The sequence below is a fragment of the Centruroides vittatus genome, unplaced genomic scaffold (genome assembly GCF_030686945.1).
Source record: "Centruroides vittatus isolate TY-2023 unplaced genomic scaffold, ASM3068694v2 contig_250, whole genome shotgun sequence".
Classification (NCBI taxonomy): Eukaryota; Metazoa; Arthropoda; class Arachnida; order Scorpiones; family Buthidae; genus Centruroides; species Centruroides vittatus.
In genome coordinates, this window is record NW_027121584.1 from 408,741 (window position 1) to 431,033 (window position 22,293).

General features: G+C 27.8%; 1 protein-coding gene across 1 annotated transcript in view; it reads right to left on the minus strand.

Annotated features, from left to right (window-relative positions):
• The window catches only part of Hel89B (histone acetyltransferase 1), a 123,653-nt gene that overhangs the window by 58,050 nt on the left and 43,310 nt on the right, over positions 1-22,293 (minus strand). The window contains exons 5-11 of the mRNA XM_067265837.1: positions 16,724-16,858; positions 14,412-14,563; positions 13,578-13,711; positions 10,143-10,275; positions 4,874-5,032; positions 2,812-2,907; positions 771-947 (exon numbers count right to left, since the gene is read on the minus strand). Coding sequence (XP_067121938.1) covers positions 771-947; positions 2,812-2,907; positions 4,874-5,032; positions 10,143-10,275; positions 13,578-13,711; positions 14,412-14,563; positions 16,724-16,858 — 986 coding nt within the window. The remainder of the gene's footprint in view (positions 1-770; positions 948-2,811; positions 2,908-4,873; positions 5,033-10,142; positions 10,276-13,577; positions 13,712-14,411; positions 14,564-16,723; positions 16,859-22,293) is intronic.

The window sequence follows — 22,293 nt, forward strand, 5'->3', positions numbered from 1 at the left end:
TATCAGTTCGAATTTTTCTAAGAGCTATTATGTCATTATACTCAAATTCCCATTGGTCTGATGTATTCCAACAAAGTATCAACAGAATTCAGGGCCATGTTGTGACTAATGCAATTGATAATTTCTTCTTCTCTACTTTCAGCTTCATTCTCTTGCTCTTTTGGTTGAATGAGATTGGAAATAATATCCGCATCACTCATTATTTGAAAACCTCCATCACATGAATCATGTTCTAACCACTCCTCAATATTTTCTCTATCAACATTTTCAAAGCCATGTAAATTTGCACTTAGCTCACTTATTTCAGATACTGTTTCACTTGTCTAAGGCTTGATAGAATCCAAACAATCATTTGGTAGAATTTTCCTCCACGATCGAACGAGTGTTATTGGCTTTATTTTGTTCCAAGATTGAGTTACACCATGTATTGCATCCAGTATTGTCATTTTTTTCCAAAATTTAATCAAATCATTACCTTCACTACATTTTTTTTTAAATTAAATTCATGCACAGATAATCCACAAACCGGATAATCCGCACACGGATAATCGGGAGTTTACTGTATATAAATTATGTGTTACTTAAATATTGCATATAAACATTTTATTATTTTAAAAATTAAAGATGATTCTTATACATGTTTATAAGAATAAAAAAAATAAATAAATGCAAATAAATATTTAATTATTGCATCCATATATAGTCATTAAATGAGTATTTACATTTAATATACAATAACAAATATATAACAAATAATTTTTCAATATTACCTGTCTAACTGCTAAAAGATACTTTAATCCTAATAATCCACCATGTCTAGCTTCCCATTCGTGTCGTTTTAATAATTCAAGGATAACTTGAAGAACACCTTCAACTCCAGAATGCCACATTATGCTTAAAACAGCTCCTAATGCTTGAGCACAAGTTTCTCTTACAGGTGCAACTACCTAGAAATTAAAAAAAAAAAAAAACTTAAGAGTATAACTAAAAATTTTCAAATTTTCCTTTAGAAAAACTGTTAGCAAGTTTAAGAAATAATATTGAAATTGTTAAAGAAAATAATATAAAAATTTTTATATTATTTTATTTAACATTTTCTTCTTTTCTAAATGACAGACAAAAGATTCCTCAAAATATTTTGTCATCAATTTCAAATATTTTTGGATGATGTTATATTCATCACTAGAGTATTCAATACAGTAACTTTTTGATGCTTTTACAATTATAAGTAAAAGCAGTATAGTAATAACTTATATAGCTTCACAATGGTTTTTGAAAATAGAAAAAAAAGGTGTGATGTAACAAAATTCACATCACAACAAAGAACAATTTTAATTTCTTTTTTTCCTTGGCATTTTCAGTCAAATAAGGTTTAATCCTGTATGACTGAACAGGTTATGTTGCACAGGGCAGATAAAGGATGACTCATCTACACTATTAATAACAAAATTTTTTCAATTAGTTGATTTGGTCCTGGAGATTAAAGCTAGGTGACATACCAATAGCTTGTGTTGTCCAGGTCCTGGTGAGACTCAATTGTCTTCACATCTTGAGTCACAAGAATTCAATGTTGTCTCATCTTTGTGCTTTTATGGACAAATGGATTAGGGCTTTGTTTGTTACAAACATCAGAAATTTCATTAATGAAGGAAATGAAGTTCAACTAGGTAGAATTTATAAACAAAGTTCTGTTGCAGTTTGTCAATGATCCTCACAGAGATAAATAAAAATGCTTAACAATGTTATATCATCTGTTAGAAAGTTAAAGACAATCCAAAAAAAAAAAACAAAAAAAGAAAAAAAATCATCAAACAGCTTTATAAACTTAAACTGAATCAATCTCTATGTAACATATTTATTTCAGTTGCTCACTCATGATTAAATATGCAGGCATACAATAAGACAGACCAGTGAGATATAAATAAGTGTCTTAGTAATGTAATGAATTCACTTGTTCTATTCTGAAAGGTGAAAAAATTGTAATATAAATTATATTTTAAACATCTTTAGTAAAAAATAAAAATACTTAGCACTTATATATATACACATATATACACAGACATTATAATATATACAGTGGTTTGACTTACAAGTTTAATTCGTTCCATGACAGAACTCGTAACTCAAATTTCTCGTATGCCAAATCAATTTTCCCCATTGAACTGAATTGAAATGCCAATAATCCGTTCTGGACCCCCCAAAAACACTGCAAGTTTTTGTTACATTTTATTTTTTAAATAAGAGAAATGTACTTATAAATAGCAAATATTGTATAAAAATACAATAGTATGTACTGCAATAATTTGGTTTTTGAATGTTGCAGCTTTCACAACATAGATAAAAAAAGATGGAAAATTCCAGAAATGAGAGACGGTGGTGTCACACACAACATGGAGGTGAACTAATGCCTATGTCACTAGATCATGTGTTTTTTTATAAGCTAGCCTGTCAGACTATTGGAAGAGTAATGAAAATGACATTATTACAACAGTTTTCCATCTTTTTTTTAAATCTATGATTCACTGTGCCACATAGTGCAATGGGGTATTTGAAGCTGGCTCATAACCCAAATTTTAGTTCTCAACTCAAAGCAAAAAATTGGCTGAGAGATGGCTCGTATCTCGAAAAACTCTTAATTCAAGGTTCCACTGTATATGTCTAATTGATATTGCTTATATTTCATCAATTTTGTACAGAAGTTAATCATTCTAATTTAGATAAAAATTAAAAATCATTAAAATTTATCCGTTATTTTAAATTAATAAAATTCATATCTTAAAACTTATGTATTTAGAAAAATTGTATGCAAACCTGATCAGATATGTAATCTCCAAATTTATCTAAAGCCAATACACATAGAAGCCTTAGAGCTAAATCTTCTAACCATATTTGATTAACTAATTCTACCTGTAAGAAAATTTAAAATAAAATAAACAGATTTAAGATACTTATATAATAACAAAGCAAAAATAAATAATGTTAATATATATTCATCAATTTAAATATCATTCTAGAAATTAAAAACTCATCTGAAATTTGTTTAACTGATTTTTTTTAAATTCTGTTTGGAATTCTGCCACAAATACTCACTGTATTGATCATATTTCTCAATACAATAATAGCAATCTCATAATTGTTGGTCTACTATAATTACTAAATTATTCATAACAAAGTTGTTTTTAAAATTTTTCTTAAAACTACTGTGGTACCTCTGTACTCTACTTTAATTTGTTCCAGAAGTCTGTTCAAGTACTGAACAAATTTTTCCTCTAAGGAATAATGTAAGTTAGATTAATCCATTCCACATCCCCAAGAGTACACTTGTAAAAGCATTTTAACTAGAATTTAACACAAATTTAATTAGAAGTTTACAAGCCTAGTGTGCATATTTCAAAAAAAAAAAAAAAAATCAAAAAATTACTCAAACATAATACAGAGCAGTAGAATATGCCTATTAATTTTATTGGTTTAAACAAAGTTTTTACATATTTTAAAGTTCTTAAATGTATTGATTTGTATTGTATTTTCAAATTGCTTTTCATTTAAGAGTAATAAGTAACTAAATAAGAACATTTGCCTGGCTGTTACATGTTTCAGATAAATCATACACCTTTCCACTTTTTTTAATTAACACTTAGTGCTCCAGAATGCATCTTGGCAATTTTCTCATCTTAAGTGTTAACAAAAAAAAAAAAAAAACTGAAAATATGTGTGTTTTATTTCAAAATTGTAACAGTCTGGCAAATGTGCTTGTGTAGTTACTTATTATTCTATTATTCTTAATAGATTATAGGTAGAAATCTTACAATGCATTGTTTTTCATTTATTACAACTTTATTATTTTGAAGTGTAATTTTTTCCTTATATATAATATGATAAATTCATATTATATAGGAAAACATTCATCTAAATATGTGTAAAATTTAAAAATATAAAAATTATTTTGAAAACCATATTCGGAAATTTTGAATAAAAAATATGAAAAGAATTTGTTCTATATCTATAAAATACAGTAGAGCATTGATTATCCGAATCAATTGGGGACTGGGGTTGTTCAGAAAATTGATTTTTCGGATAACCGAATGTATGAAAAAATATATCAACCTATCTCATGTTGAAAGTCATTCAAATCCTGGCACGTCCTTAAGTACCCTCTGATGGTCGCACCAGTGCTGCCAGCTAAAACATGCACACCAACAAAAATAATATTGGAGTAGCCCAAGACATAGCCAAAGATTGCAGCGCCGCAGCACTAACGGAAATTTAAATTTGCCAACTGGAAAGCTTTCGGTTAACTGATGTTTCGATTGATCGATATTCGGATAATCAATGCTCTACTACAGTGGTTCCCAACCTTTTCTAGGATGCGGAACACCTTTGTGAGCAATTTTCTTTAGCGGAACACTTACTTAAGTTAATATGAAATACATAAGCTTGTCATCAGTTATTTTATTAGAATTAAGCAGTTATAATTCAAACTCTCTACTCATATTATTAACGCCAATTCTAAGACAGGAAAAAATATACCTAAATAACTTTAATGGGAAACTTGTGCCTGATGTTTTTTACATATTTCATTCAGTTTTTATCATTGCCTTTATCTTATTCGAAACAGTCGTACACTCCATAAGTACGAGTCGTACATAAATATTTAAGTTTGTGAAAATTTTATAATTTTAATTTTTTGATATTCGGCGGCTCGAATACGATTGTACACTTTCCGATTTGCGACTAAATCTGCGGAACACTTGGGAGATGCTTACGGAACACCGGTTGGGAACCACTACTCTACTATAATATTTTATTCTACCTGGGATAGTCTCTTACAAATAATCTAATTAAATTTTAATCGTGAATATACTTAAAATTTTACCTGATCAGAAGGTGTATCAGTTGTTTTACCAGCACCTTTTCCATGTATCCTAACTATTTCTCTTAAAGCAGTAGCAGCTCCATGTCTTATTTCCCATGACAGACTAAATAAATCTTGAGTGAGTTCATCACAAAATGATTGAAAAGGCCATTCCTTTGACTGTTTAAAAAAATTATTATTAATTTATTTTTGGTTGTTGTTGCAATTATAAGTTTTCACGACAACATTTCAATATCAAATAAAAAATTTATTTATATATATTAATATGTTATATAAATAATCATTAAATTATAAATACAATATGATAAAATAAATAATCTGTTTTAATTTTTGATAATATAATATTGAATTAGAATAAAATTTTATTATAGTTGTAATTAATGACTTATTTTTATAGTATATCAATATATTAATCTAACGTATTTTATGTCAGGTGATCAAACAAAAGGAGAACTCATAAGAAGTAATGTGAAAAGTTTGACAGGTAACAAAAAACAGGTATTTAGATACAAGTGTTAAGAACTAGTTCACACAACTAAAAATTCAAATTTCAGCACTATAAAATAAGAGTTATCAATAAACTTCTGTATTGATAGCACCAATATTTTATTTTATTTGCTTAGCTTCAAATTCTATTCCTCGAGTCCACAATCAGTAAATATTCTAGGTGTTAAATGTTTGTCACAACACATATGTATTTAATTAGCAGTGTAAATGTTAATATTTGTGTTTGTTTTATTTATTTATCAATTTTTTATTTAAAAACTGTGTTCTGCTCAAGAATCTGTTCATTTGAATTCTATTTGGTTCTTTTATTAGTATCTGAAAAGAACTTATATAAAAATTATAAAAATATTTGCATTTTTTTTCCTTTAGTTATTTTCTTTTAACTCAGAAAAACCTATAGTATGAAAATTCATACTGAAATAAATACCTTTCCTTAAAATTTAAAATTACTATATACATCAAATTCAAAATTTGTTAACTCAGAATAAGCATTCAAGCATTTTACTATTGTTGATTGTCACTTCAACATTTGCAATCAAATGGCATCAAGCAAATGGGAACAACACATAATTCAAGTATTCGATGTAATTGAAATGTTTTTTTAATTATTATTTTAAGGAAATAGATTTTATGACACCTAAATGTAAATTCAAATACTAACATGTTTCAGGGATTTTAAAGATATACAGTTTTGTTTTAAATACACTTACTGTAAATTCTACAGGCATCCAAATTTAGAGGAATAAAAATTCATACTATAAGTTTTTGCAGTATACAGGGACAATGGCACAAGTCTATCAAATGTCCACATATTGTATATTAGTAAAGTGATTACATAATTTATTTAGATATTTCAGTCGCTAAGCCATTGAGAGTACTGGACAGTAGCCTAATGGATCCAACATTATCAATTTTCTTCATCTACATTAAAAGTAAAAAGAAGCAGAAATTTCTATTATCAGGACTATAAAGATAGACCAGATTAAAAAAGTTCCTCTAGATGAAATAAAGGAAACAAAATGGCTAAGCTCAATGTTTTAGAGATTCCAAGAGAGAAATAACATTGATTAAATGGAAGAACAATTATGTCATTATACAGTAAGACCTCGCTTAATGCTGCCTTGTTTAACGCTGATTCAATATAATGCAATCTGCTCAAAGCCTAAAAAAAAAAGCTCAAAATTTACACCGATTCAAATTATTGCAGCTTTTCATTAATTTGTATATAATATGATTATTTACAAACACAAACCAATCAGAAAAAGGTGGTAATTTGTAGTAGTGCTGTACTTCCCTTAAATCTATGTTTGTTTTGTGTAATTTTGGAAAAAAATCTAGCATCATGGATGCCATAGGAAATATTGACTTCACTTGGCAAGAATTAACTGATAAATGCATGAACGGAGTGTGGAAGAAATTATGGCTGAAAGTATCAAAGAATTCTCAACGAGATGAGCCTATCACTGTATCATTAAGTTGACCAAATTTTCAACCTAATCGATACATCATGTAGATGAGCAGGATATTGAGGAGTTACTGCAAGTTTCTGGTGAGAGCCTTACCAATGACAAACCTTCAAGAACTGGCAGAACAAGGAATTCATATAGAACTAGAAAATAGTGATTATGAAAACGAAGAACCCAGAGAACTTCACTACAGATTTCCTTAGTAAAAGTTTGGTAATGATAACCGAAATCGTCGATCAAATTGTAGTGAATGATCCAGATTTTGAAAGAAGTGCAAAAGCAAAATGAGGAGTTTTAGATGCAATCTTCTACTACTGATATTTGCTTAAGGAAAGGGGGGGGAAAAAAACAACAAATGAAACTACATGACTGTAGTGGATGGAATCACCCAGGCGAGCGATTCCCGCTCTGTTTGTAAGATAACGGAAACTTTCGTAATTCAAAATCATAGCCGTTACGGAAGAATTGTTAGAAAAGATCCGTTGGGAAAGCCGTTGTGGTTTGAATCGACGATCGACAGACGATTGGCTGTTGGAGAATGGCCGTTGGCCGGACTTTATGAAGACATCGAAGGTCATTGGCGGAGAATTTGAACGTCGGCTACTATATAAGAAGCAGTTTTCGGCGGGAAAGGGAGTTCTATGTATCTCTCCTTGGGACCTTGCTGAAACCTGGTGTAAGTGGACTCCCGTTGGACTATCACAAACTTTTCCTGACTCAGAGGTGTTGCGAGTACTAAGTCTGTTAGCGGAGGTCGTAAGGTGTCCTTCCGACGAACTTGTACGGAACATAGTTGGTTGTAACTTAGATTAGTGTATTGTGGATACCTAGTTGTAAATGTTATTTTGTATTTATTTTGTATGTTTGTCTCGTCAATATAAACGTTGTGTTTTGTCAATCCGACTGGTGTTATTTTGAACATTACTATGACTTTATCGCAAAAAGAAGAATTTCAGAAGAGCCAGGATCTTCGTCACAAAAAATGAACTTTAATTTCTGTGTGCATAGGTCTGTGTTATTTAACATATTTTTATATTAATTTGCATAATAATAATATAACTTAAAATTAAAGTAAAATCTATTTATTTTTGATTGGATGTTCCCCAAACCCTATTTACTCCATGTTAAAATGGCCTCATTTAATGCTGTTTCATTTAGCACTTTGTCATCTAGGAACACATCCCCCACGCTAAGCGGGGTTTTACTGTACTAGACATCACTGGAAGCAATGACACACTACCAAATATCAAAGTATAAAAGAAGACAGAACCAAGAGCATCAGAATAAGATCAATGTTCCTCAGTCCAGACTAATAAGAGACAACAACATATTGATAGCAGTGTTGACCAATTTGATCAGCAATGTGGACTATACCACGTTAGGATCAGCTTCAAAGCAAATGTAGGAAACAATAATAAAGATCTTGTGAGTAAAGCTTTGAAGAACCAAGCTTATTTTTATCAAAGAAAAACTCCTAAAAAAAATTTGACTGTCATCTAAATCACCATAACTGTTTACTTGGCCTAATTTTTTAAATTGCAGATGTTTTTATTTGGATATTAATTGTTTTTTGGTTAATGATTGTGTTATTACATCAGAACCTAAGAGAATGACTGTACAGTTTGGTAAGCTCTTGAGTGGCCAATCATATTCATTTTACTAATGGTGCATTTGTAAATGTCTAGTATCTTTCCTGCCATGTAAATCCCTCTGTGCAACAGCTGGAGATTTTGCACTTAGTGGTCAACTCAACACATTCTTGTCATAATAATGGTGTCATGACAAAGAATAATAACTCTTAAGCATTATAACATGGAAAACAAAACAAGCAAATTTGATAGAAAATAGCACTGACCAAAGAGAAATGTACATGAAATGACCTTTGCACAATAGATTAAAATAGAATGTGTGGCAACATAACCATTGTTTTGTGGAATACCACCATACAGTTTTGAACTCATAATGAGCTTCAATAAAAAAAAAAAAAAAACAGTGTTCTCCCCAAGCCCTTTCTGCCAGGTTCCTCCCTCACCCAGATGATTTTTTCTGGTGGCCCAGTTGACAAATTTCACAAGAAGTATGTATACAAAAGATGCAATGTTTTCATATTTTTCAAGTGTAGTTCAATCCCAAATTTTTGAGTATGTTTATCAGGACATATTCAAAATTTAAACAAATATGCATTCTTTTAAATAGATAAATTAACATCTCTATGTGAATATATCTAAAATTAAGAATCAAATTTCTAAAATTTTAATATGCCTCAGTGGACATCTTAAAAAGATTTTCACCTGTCTGCAGTAAGTAAGCACACTTAAACAATAAATAAGTGGAATCCTGACATTGCAACCTGTAATTTATTATTATTATTTTTGTTAATTTCTAGAACATTTCTCAGTTGTACAAATCTTTGTTTAATACTGTTTAACTGATGAAACCGTAAATAAAGTAAGTAAAAGTAGTTTTTTAAAATATATAAAAATAACATTATAATCTTTTTATCAAGTTTAAAAAGTGTATTGACACAAACATGTGAAAATTTTTCTCTTTTATTGAAAATTAATAAAAATTTCTAAATAAGCAACATAAAAATAAGCCAAATCAGACTAACTTACTTTTTAAAAACAAGAAAGTGGCCAAAATAACAAACAATTTCAAAACAGGACCATTGATTTCAAATTGGGATGTAAAACATGTCAATAGCCTTGTTTTAAACAGAATAAGGTTATTTTTATATGAAAGAGATCTGCCTGACAGTTTTTATTGACCACCCAGCAAAAAATTCTGTAGAGAACACTGAATACTCATAAATTGACTGCAATTATTCAGTTACTCCACATCTGATACATATAAAAGCCTACAGTTCCAAAATTTTGGGTTTAAATTTTTATAACCAAAATTTTGGATGGTTTCAGTTGAATTTCACAATTATTTTATGCCTACTTTGTCAGTATTAAAAAAGTAAAGTTTTGCAAATGTCTAAAAGTTTTATCTAAGATTAGGCTTTCCTGAGTTAAATGTCTGAGTTAAATAATGAAAGTTAAATAATGAGTTAAATAATAAAAAACTTTAAATGAACAAATCTTTCATTAATTTAAAGTTAACTTGTGATTGTAAATTTTATAAATAGATAAATGATGATAATGAATAAAAAAAACTATAAATATTTTTTTTATTTTTAAAATACAAAAAACAATAATATATTTCTTACAATAAACTGTTTAACAATACTTTATTATTAATTATTATAGCTATTTTAAAATAAAAACTATTAAAAACGTTCAAAAGTTACTGACTTCTTCCAACATCATCTGTCCATCTAATGTTGACTCTAAATGTATACTATCTTCTGATAACTGTTCTACTAATTTGCTTGTGTGTCTAACTTTTTTCAATGATGGTTCATCATTATCAAGACTTCCAGATTTCCTTCAAGACAAAACGTAATGTAAAATATATTTTGATATACATTTAATTAAATTAATCAATTTCTTCAGTAAAAATTTAATTCTAAACTATAGTAATATAATGATGCAAGTTAAAAAACTTAATAACAACATATTAAAAAGAAAAAAATGTATATATTGATAAATATAATTACACACACACAATATTAGCAGTGTATATTAGCAAAAATTAAATTTAAAAAAAATACAAAATGTAATTCATTATTAATGAATTACATTTTGTATATACAATCACTATTACAAGATATTTGAATACTGTAATTTCAGATTTATATTAAACAAAGTCATTAGAAATTTTTTATTTTCTCAATGTTTACATAGGTTAGAAATAAATAATGAGAAACATAAAATAATAATACTAAAGGATATTAAATACTAAATAATGATCAAAAAGAGCAGCAGCATGCCCAAAGCATTTTTTAATAAAATTAGATATTTATAATAAAATGTTCATATTCAAAATGCTCTGATAGTTTACCTCTCAAATTAAACTTAAGAGTAAAATTTAAACTGTCAGTCAAAATAAAGTTGATATTCATCGTGTAACAATTTTAAACTTAATTTTTAGAGTAGGAACTCATTACGTTTTCTTTGCAGAAAAGTTAATTACAGCAGAAGTTTCCATTGTATTTACCTTTGCTGTCTGATAAGACCACACCAATGACTGAAATTAAGTAATAGGGAATCAGCTAATGATTTCACATTTACATTAGTTGATTACAGCTACTATTTTAAATGCTGTGTTGTATCATGGAATGTTTAAAAATACAATATAATATTTGGGCCTGTAATATTTTTCAATAACTTCTATTGATATAAACTAATCCAAATATTCTGTGCTACAATAGTGCCACTTTTTAACAAGTTTTTGTTCAGATGATATCATTATGATGTTTAAAAATATATTTTTCTAATTGGTTCATGCCTTACAAAGTATACAGAAACAGAAAAGTTGGGCAATATTTAACATACCTTTCAATGCAAATTTGATCATAAATGAATTCTTTTTCTACCATAAAACCCAAGTCTTTGCAATGCAAAAAACCTACTTGTTTTATGCTGTATTATATGTTCCTACTTTTAAATCTGGATCATGATTTAATTTACCATTACTAGCATTTTTTTTTATGGGTTAACATAGGTACTGATTAATTTGCATTAATACACAGACAGAAATTATCAGAAAAATTGAATATAATGTTACAAATGTTTAAAATCTAATTATGTAATTACATATATGAAAACAGCTATGTTGCCACCAATATTTAAAATATCTTTATAATGTTTTACATTTTGTTGAAATTTTATTTATTTAAAACACTCCTTTCTTTTTCCTTTTAATTTTTAAATTTTTGTAACAAAATTATAATTATTATTTTATATTGTCATACTAGAATAAATAATATAGTCAGTCACTGTATTCTTATGTGGTTCTTATTTCAATCTGTAATTACATCTTTTATATATTTTTTTAAAAAATTTTAATTAAATTTAATTATATTTATAATGTATTTTCATGTTTCCTAACTAGTTTCATGTTTCTCAAAACTTGTATGCAGTTCCTCCTATTTTTATTGTTAGATTAATGTGATGGAATCTAACTTTGAAACCGTTTGCTTAATTAGTATATAAGAATTTATACTGGTATGTAGTGATGTATTCAAATTCAAAGAGCTTCAAATATAGTCTGTCATTTCAAACAGAGGATTTTGTAATCCAGTGATTATGTAATTTACCAATCCATAAGTAAATATTAATCTACAGTTGCAAACTTGAAAGCTTAAATTACATGATTCTCAATTGAAAACAGTGCTGGTAAATAATGGAAAGAATGACTGGTAAAACTTATTTCCAGTCAATATATTATCTGAAATCTGTCATTCTGATATAAACTCATTTTTTTCCAATAATACAAAAACTGAATAAAAAATTTTCAAATAATTGTTACTTTTATAATAGTGAGTTTCATATTATATATTAAGCATTTTATATTCTTTCAAAATTTTTATGAAGTAAGATATAAAAAAATGACAAAGGTGATAAAACAATTATTGAAAGAATTCAAAAAATCCTGTATTGGATATAGCATAATATGCTGAAATATTGTCATTCAATTTTATTAAATTGAATCATTTTTAATAAACAACTTTTTTATAATAATAAAAGTTAAATCTGAATGTATATTTTTTAAGTATCTATTATAAAGTACAGTAGACTCCCCTATAACACGGGTTCACATAACACAGATTCATATAACACAACAAAAAAATTGCAATTGTGTTCGTATAACACGCTAAAAGAGACTCGCATAACATGGTAAAACGTCATTGCCGACTCGTGTCGCGACAGGATTGATCAAATCTGGACCAACAGTGGATATTGTACAAACCCTTGAGTTTAAACGAGCACTGGACCTACTAAAAAACATTTATTATCCAACAGCTGTAAAAATTATATTTTTATTAATGATGTCTCCAAAGTTAACTTATTTTTCTGCGAAAAATCGCTGATCAGGAAACACGTGCCCACCGTTCGATGAGCCGCTCCGCGACGAAAACAAGCTTAAGCAATGGCATCATCAAACGGTGCACACTCGGTAAGTAATCCTACAATTTTTTGTTTATAGCATAGTTTATATGGATTATTCCCAAAAAATTATACATGGTTTGGAAATGTTAAGTCAAATTAGTCTAGAATCGATTAATTTTATGGAAAAAAGCCTTTCAAACAGCTGTAACCCCTAAACTGCACACATGCCGGGCTGTGATTGGCTCATGTATTTAAGTGACATCACGGAACATATCTACCATGTTATAGGGGGGTCTACTGTAAACTTATTTCAAAATTATTTATTTTTGAAATCTTTTAAAAAAATCATATATAGTACTTTAGTAAATAATTCAAAAATTAATGATTTTGAAATCAAATTAATTTATTATAACTATTTAAATAAGTGCTGAATAGTCTTACTAATAAAATCAAATTAATCAGTTTAATATAATAAACATCCCAAAGCCCAAGGCACTGATACTAAACCAAATGATCACCATATCTAATTATATCTAATTAGTAATAATAGCAAAATAATGGCCTAATTAACTATGGTGATTGTTTGGTTTAATCAGTTTAATTTAAATGTTTATTCAAAGTAATAAGATAAGTAAAACTTAAACATAAAGGTAATTAAAAACCTAATTTAAAAATATTAAATTATTTTTTTGAATACAAAAAATATCTAATTATTTAAACTCAAATTTAGGATACCTTTGACTCTCTCCAAAATCTTTAGATTTTTGTTTGGAATAAAAACGAGTTTTTCGCTTTCCTTTTAGATCTCTATTTGTAGATATTGAAGGTGAATGCAAAACTTCCATTTGGAAAACATCTGCTAATGCTTTCTGTAAAAAATTTAATTAAAAATTTATAATATGTGTAAGTTGTCATTTCATTTAATTATAAGTAAAGAAATTAAGGAAATTAGAACACAAGTAAAATGAAACAAACAAGAAAAGAAAGAAAACACAATAAAATAATCAAATATAAAGTATATTCTACATTTGATATAACTGCCAGGATTATAATTGTAAAATTAATATACAGTTTAAGACTATACAATAACGAGTCTTTCGATGTCCTTTCTCATACTTCAGGAAAATAATAGTCTTACAGCAGAGTCAACCTTTTATTAGAGACTGCTCGTCTGCCTCACTGGCAGTTATATCAAATGTATATTGTATTTTTTATTTGTGCTGTCACCAGAAAGAAGTCCTGTAATGTTTTGCAAAATGAGGCAGATGAGCAGCCTCTAATAGAAGATCAACTCCACCATAAAACTGTTATTTTCCTGAAGTGTGAGAGTCTTAAATTATGTGTATTTTACATTTTTATTCAACTTTGACTGTTCTTTTAGAATATTTTAAAAGCTTATTACATATATAGCAATTTGTTATATTTTTTCATTTGCAATTTCTTTCCTTAGCAGATAATTTTTAACAAAACAACATATTCAAATAAATATTTTTTTTGTCTGTTAAAAAATTTCCTTTTTCTTGTTTTAAAATTATTATAATATAAATATTAATATTTTGAAAAACTTACCTTATTATTTTCTTCTTTTATTTCTTTAATTTCTAAATCTTCATTGCTAAATATTTCATTTGTATCTATACCAAATTTTTCTGATATATCCAAGCCTAAACGTTTGTTTAACAGTTGACGTTGTTTTGCTAATATTTCTTTCTGATCCATTCCTAAAATTTATAAAAAATAATTTAATAACTCCTTAATATCATATTTATGTTATGATATATTATATATATTTTATATGCTTTAGCTTAAGAGTTCTCATAATGTTTGTTACTATTCCTCAATCTGAGAATATGTTGAAGGAATAAGTAAGTTATTAAAGTTTATAAAGAATTATAAAGTTGAATAAAAATATTTATTTTGTTTCTTTAATTACAAACTTAATACATACGAGAATTAAAAAGAAATAAACATTTTAAAATAATTCTCTATTTTAGATATTAAAGTGAAATTTTTGAATAAAATTCACAATATATCATGTTTTAAGTTATAAGATTAAAGTTCAATCATAATATGTAAAAAATATTAATTAAATTTATAAATAAAAACCTTTGTGATAATAGAACATTATATACTAAAAAGAAATATGTACATTTCTAAATTCCATACTGCTACAGTAAAAATATATTAACCAGAGTTAAATAACAAAAGTAATAAAAGAATTTTGTCAAATAAAAGTCTGCAAAAGAAAAAAAACAAATATTAAGTAAAATATTTACCTTCCTGAAATTTTCAGTAAATCTTGATTTTTATAGAAATAATATAAACACTTCAGACTACTTATTTGGATAATGTAATAATGAAGAACTTTAGCTTTTTTTTTTAATTTCATCTATTATCATTTTCCCAACAGAGTGAATTATTTTATTTTCTTTAATTTACTACAATAGGAGATCATTTGAATTTCAAGTTATCAAAGAATAAATTATCCATAAATTCAGTTGTTTTTAAAACTGACATTACAAGTTTCTTTAAATTTCCATTATCAATATTAACTGTTTTAATGCAAGAACCTTCTGTTTATTCTAATTTTCTAATTGTTAAATTATTTTTAGATTTGTTACAAATGTATTTATCATTTAAGTATGTATGGTGTTTGCTTGTGTTAGTGTCAATTATCAACTGTTCCAGCTTATTGGTAACTTAAGTATATTTATCATTTAAAAATTTTGTAGTTAATATATGAAAGCAGTCTGAAAAATTCCAAAACTCTTAAATTAACACATCAACAAATGCCACTAAGTGGATGATACTTATGTTGACTTGTAGGAATAACTTTGGAAAATAACTTAGTGAAAACTATAAGTCCATATTTGCTTAGTCATTGTACTATGTCTGTTTATATATCACCACATATTTAGTTCTTTTGGAAAATTTGAAATGAACAATAATCACAAGCAATGAATTTGTAGGAAGTTTTATATCAAACTCAGAAAATGTTTTACAGAAACAACTGAAATGTTTAAAACAACATTTGGTAAGGAGGCATTAGGTCAAACTGAAATTTACCAGGAATGGAAATGGTCTGAAACTTCACAATATTTATCACAATAATGCACCACATTTGTATAGCTATTAATCTGTCAATTTTTGGTAAAACAATAATCATTTCACGGACTTCTTAACGAAACTTACACTAGCAAGCATTTTTATTCTCCAAATTAAGAATAATGTTGAAAAACTGTTTTGAATCAATTGAGGATATAAAGGAAAATTCACTATCAGAACTTTGTGATATCCCAAAAAGGCACACTGGGAATGTTTCAAAAGATAAAAGAATCACTGAAAGCAGTTATATGCAGTGGAATGGTGTATACTAAAGGTAACAAGGTTAAATAGACCGAGTTAATCAGGAATTTTTCCAAAAGAATAGGAATTTTCCAGATAGACCTTGAATATAAATGCTAAATGATCTAGTCATATTCTTAATTCTTATTAAATTACCTATTATATTATTAATGTATGTTTGTTACAAATGTTAATGTTTGTTTAATAAACATTTCTCAGCATCAGGTGTTTGATGATTCATTAATTATTAATGTATTTATGCAAAATATTTTAAAATTACAAATCAAATACATAAATGTAGACTGAAATTATTACAAACTTTGTTGTATCCTTGGTATCTAATAAGTATGCTAAATTGTTATAATACTAAATATTCTGAAAAATCAATTTAGAATGTCTGCAAGAACAACCTAGAGCAGGATTTGTTATGTGCAACGTCTTATAGTTGAAATGTTGCTCCTGATAGTTTTTTTTCTTCCAGACATTCTAAATTATTTGTTAAATGTTAAACACGCACATAAATAAAATACATGTACCTGTGCCAAAGTCAATATCAAATTCTTTGCCTTCTGATGCTAGAAGATCACTGCCATTCTGAATAACTTTGTGAATGTCAAATTCTTTAAATTTCATTCTACCAGTCAAAGAAGCAGATTCAGAATTTTTAATTTCTAAAATAGAAAAAAATAAGATGTAACATATCAATATATTATAATAATGGCATTTTATGCTTATAAATGTAGGTTTTAAAATGGTCGAAATACACTCATTGACCAAAGAAAAGTGCTGAAATCAAATGAAATTTCATTAATGCAAATATAATGATGATGGTAATAAGTGATTATAATAAGTTATCACAGCAAATGAACAAATTCTTGTGAAACAACAGTACAATTTTAAAGAAATTTCAGTGTCTCACGCAGTAATATAGTCAGACATTAAAAGCATGCAGGCACTGCATATAACTCACATAGTCTGACAATTAAATAATGAGAAAAAATTTTTTAAAATAAAATAAAGCATAAAAACTATTTACTCAGTTTAAAAGTATATCCTTTCTATTGATATACATATATATCAATTTAGAAGAGAATATACATACAGTCGACTCCACATAAGTCGACACCCCAAGAGGAAGTGGAAATGTGTCAAGTTATCCGATGTGACGACTAAAGTGAAGTTGGAAAAAAAACCACAAAACTACAATTAATAAAATACGGTAGTGCGTTATACAGTAGTATACGCTTACAATACATTGTGTCCTCCATTTACAATTACTCTGTAGATGAAAAACTGAAAAATTCGTTTAGTGTTGTTTGTTTCGAGCACTTAACTGTCTCGACTTTCTTTTTCAACGATCACGAACGCCTTGAAAACATCGTCTTCGCAATTGTCAATTGTTGGCAAGTAACGTCTAAGGATTCTTAATGCCTCTGGCACGAGAAAATGCAAAATTGGATTCTGGTGTGACGTTGATGTAGATTGTATATTTTCTTTTTGTTTATCTGTTATTATTTTATACATAAAAATATATAAAATGTTAAGGCATTTTTATTAATATGTGTGTATATATATATGTATATTAATTATATATTAATAAATAAATTGAGTCCCCTCCTGAAAAAAAAAAAATGAGTTTGTACCACACATGCGGAGTCAATTCATTTTTTCAGGAGGGATGACGACTTATCGGAGTGTGGGACAGCAAAAGTATGTCGACTTATCCAGTGGTGACAAGTTAAACGGTGTCAAGTAAACCGGAGTTTTTTAACATTAATGCCTACGTAAGTCGGCCGGGACCACAGAAAATGACTACTTAACCGATGGTGTCGAGTCATCCAGGTGCTGACTTATGCAGACTCAACTGTCATTGATTTGTACCTGTCCTATTTTGGTGTAGCATAATGGATGGAAGTCACAACCTAACAAATCTCTTCAAAATCTTGAAAAACTTCTCCTTCCATAAGCAGTTTCAATTTCAGGAATACAAAGTTGTCTCAGAGAGACATATCTAACAAATACAATGGGTGATTGAATGCACACACTGTTTTCAGGCCAGAAATTCCTGCAGAGACTGCTGTATGAGCATGGGAATTATCATAAACTAAAACCAACTGCTTGACACACAATATTCTTAACTAAACCTGACATAAACAATCTAATTCTACATCATTGCAAAACACCCAAATAATAATTAGCAAATTTGCCTTCTGAAACCAACTTGTAAACAATAATACTCTTGTTGTCAATGTTCCTTGTGTAAACTTAAATTGGACATTTTGATTTCGTTCCTTCACATTCATCTTTGAAATGTGCATATAAGAGTAATATTTGTGCACAAAATAGACATATCAATGTCATTACCCTAAATGTCCTTTACTAATCTGAATGTAGACTTAGATTTCATCTTTTTCTCAATAGCAAATTCATGAGAATGGTCTCACATATAGTTTTTATTAATATAAAAATTTGAAAGATATTACAGAACCATGCAATGTTATCACATTTTAAAACATTCAGTGTAATTGCCAAAGTACAGGTATTTCCTAATGGATGCTATTGATTTATTGCCAGTATGTCTTATAAAATAAATCCAGCAACAGTTACTTAACTTTCCTGACAACACTTAAAACTGCATGTGTGGTACCATGACTTATTAAACTACCATGATATTTTATTATTAAAAACTTTTTATTTTTTTTAATTATTATAAAATGGCAAAAAGCTTAATTTTGAGAGTAGGAATAGGTTTTAGAAAAAAAATTGTAAATGCTAATAACCAGTAAAATCATCATTAAGTCCAACCCTACTTAAGATACATGACCCCCTTTATCTCCCCACCCTGCTGACCTTTAACCACCAAAATTTAATGGTATCAACTCCCCTAAATACACAAGCCTTACTGCAAAATTTTAGGAATTTTTGACAAAAAGCACAGGAGTTATTAAGCCTCAAACAGGGTAAACAAAATTGTGCCCCTCCCACACTTTTTTTTTCATTTTTTGATGTTTCAAGCTCCTCTAAGTCCAAAAATGTAAAAATCTTGGGAGGTCATTTTTTGATCAATAGCCATAGTTTCCGTCTGTTATATATAACAGCCTAAAAAGTAAAAAGTCAGTCTCATTATTTAATTGCCAGACTTATTACATGAATAAACAAGATTATATATTAAAATATTTTTTAGCTATTTTTGAAATCATCTAATAAAACCATCTAATGAGATAATCTATGCTGACAGAACTTGAAATTTTAATACAAAACTTCTTTTACAATGTTAAATTATTTCAACTTTAATAACACAAATTAGTATTCTCTAAAAGTAATAAATTTATTCGAGCATAATTTTCCATCAAGCAAGTTATTAACTTTTTTACATTATATAATATATGATTTGGAACAAAAAAATTAAATACCTTCTAAAACCGATAACCAGCGTGAAATATTTTCCAAAATGGCGAACGTTTTCGCTGCCCCTCCTGGGCTCTTCCTCAGGCCAATTCTTTTTTCTGAAACTGGATTCGATAATTTGCCATTTTGGTAAATATTTCACGCCGGTTATCGGTTTTAGAAGGTATTTAATTTTTTTGTTTATACAACCCGGTGTGGGAGAAGTGTTAGTTTATATGATTTGGAAATTTTGTTTGATTAGAAATGAAATTTTAATAATCCTATTAATAAAGTAAGTAAGACTGTGGATATTACAGACATTATTCTATGGGGACATTGTCAAAATATATCTACAAAGCCAGTTTTAAGAGCTGTATTTTTTTTATACTATTTTTCAGTCCTTAATTGATTGTGGTCTTTCTGTGTGGGTCTTGGCTTCTTTATCATTACTGAATAAGATTGTCTCAGCAATGAATAAGGTATTGTTTTATTCGGTAAGATACGTTAATATCTCCCTTACACAGAATCTGCATTTGCAATCCAGTCTTGTTTTATGTTTCCTGATTTTGATAGCCATATTCAATATTTTGATAGAATTCTTTTCTATAAAAAATTTAATTGATTGATTCCATCTTATGATAGTAATATACATGTACTTGCAAGAATTATACATTATAATTCCTGTTAAAACCAGATGATCTGCTGAATTATCAGGCTAGAATAAGGCAATGGTTTAATGGCTATAATGGTTTTAATTAAAGTATTGGGAGAATGGAGTTTTTATTCACATATATGATTCCTGTTCATATATTCATAATTACCAATTGAATGTAGTTTGGAAAGCCCTAATGTACTGGGCTTTTATAAATTAGAAATATGTATAGCATATGTTATACACCTTTACAGTGTTTAAACATTTTTGTAAGTAATGTATGTATAATCATTTGTAGTGTTTGTGTTTTCTTTCTTTTTAATATGAGCAGTAGTTTTATTATGAAATGGGGTAAGTCATTTATAGCCTCTTGTCTTAATAAGACTTTACTGTAAATATATAAAAGGTAAATAAATATATCTATCTAAATTCATATAAAAACCAACAATTTAATAATAATAAACTTCCTTTACTACAGAATCAAGGTTTCTCTCTCTTTTTCTCATTGCAGAATGGTAAAATTATGGATAATTTTACATGGACCAGTAATTATAAGCAACTTTAAATTATGCTTATTTATTACACTTATAAATCCTTATCTAAAATTACAGTACATAAGAAAGTATGTACAATAACTATAGATTACTATTTAAATGTCACCCCCAATCAACAGCACCACTGTCAGTATGATCAAATATTTTTCTGCAGAATGATGAAATTTTTTAATGGACTGGCAATTAAAAAACAGTTATAGATAACAGGATACTACTGAGGTGTTCAAATAGAATACTAATTGAATATAAGTGAATATTTTTACTGTTAGATAATTCTCACTCAAGTTCTTTATTTTTTAAAATAAAAAGAGAATGAGCAAAAATTACTGTGACATCATCACAATGCTAGGATGCAATTTTTAATCATATTTTTTAATTTATTTACTTTAAAATATATGCACTCCATTTCAAATTAGTAGTGTCCTTCCTCATACATCATACTTTACTTGATAACAACCAAGTCATGCCAATCATCTATGTAATTCTGTTCTGGGGAAAAATTTTAAATTAAAATCATGTGACTTCTGGTCTACATTAGAAGTTTGTATATAGTTAATTGGGGCCTCCTGCACCCAAGCTTCCCATATCTGGTTTTGACTTTCATCTATCTAACACCATTCTTGAGATTAAGGAAGAAACAGACATACAGACAACAGTGAAAATTTATAGGTCAATAATTTTTTCAAATTACAGCCCAACAAGAGGAAAAGATGTACTTGTTCTTGGTAAATGAGTATCTATGAAAATATATTCTTATTATTCCTGAACTTCATTTCTCAACTTTTATCCTTTCTGATCCTTAGATTTTTGTTTTCTAAATTTAAAAAATATTGTCGTCAATTTTATTTAGCAGAAGTGAGAAAGCTAGCATTCAACAGTTTTAAAGAGATCATAAAGAATAGATTTCAGTAATCCTATGATAAATGGATAAACATAAGTGAAAACAGTAAACAGTAAAAAAATATATGGTTGCCAACAATGAATTCTTTGAAATAGAATTAAAGTTTATTTTATGTATATAAAAAGCATTTTATACAAAAACATTAATTCACATTAATTTTTCAATTGATTAGGATTGATTAAGATTAAATTTTAATTAAAAGCAAGAGAAATTTGAGAAAAACAGTCATTGTTGTGATGGAAAACATCATTCTTAGCTTGTTCTTGTCATAGACAACTGAAAATGCCAACATAATTCTCATTAAAGCCAAATGATTAACAGATTACATTAGGCTATATTAATACTATTACTATTATTATTAATATAATTCTCATTGCTAACAACTTAATATTTAGGAATGAATTCTTAATGTATTCCAGAATATAAAAAGCTAACAACTAACACCATCTTCCATTTTGATCATCATGAATATGAAACATTGCCAATTAATTCATATCATTCTTTAAATCACTTATATTATGTCAACCTGGGACATAGTTTCATTGCAATATGCTTCAAAGAGACTTCACACATGTTGAAAAATTTAGTAAAAGTATTATTGAGTTTTGTTAG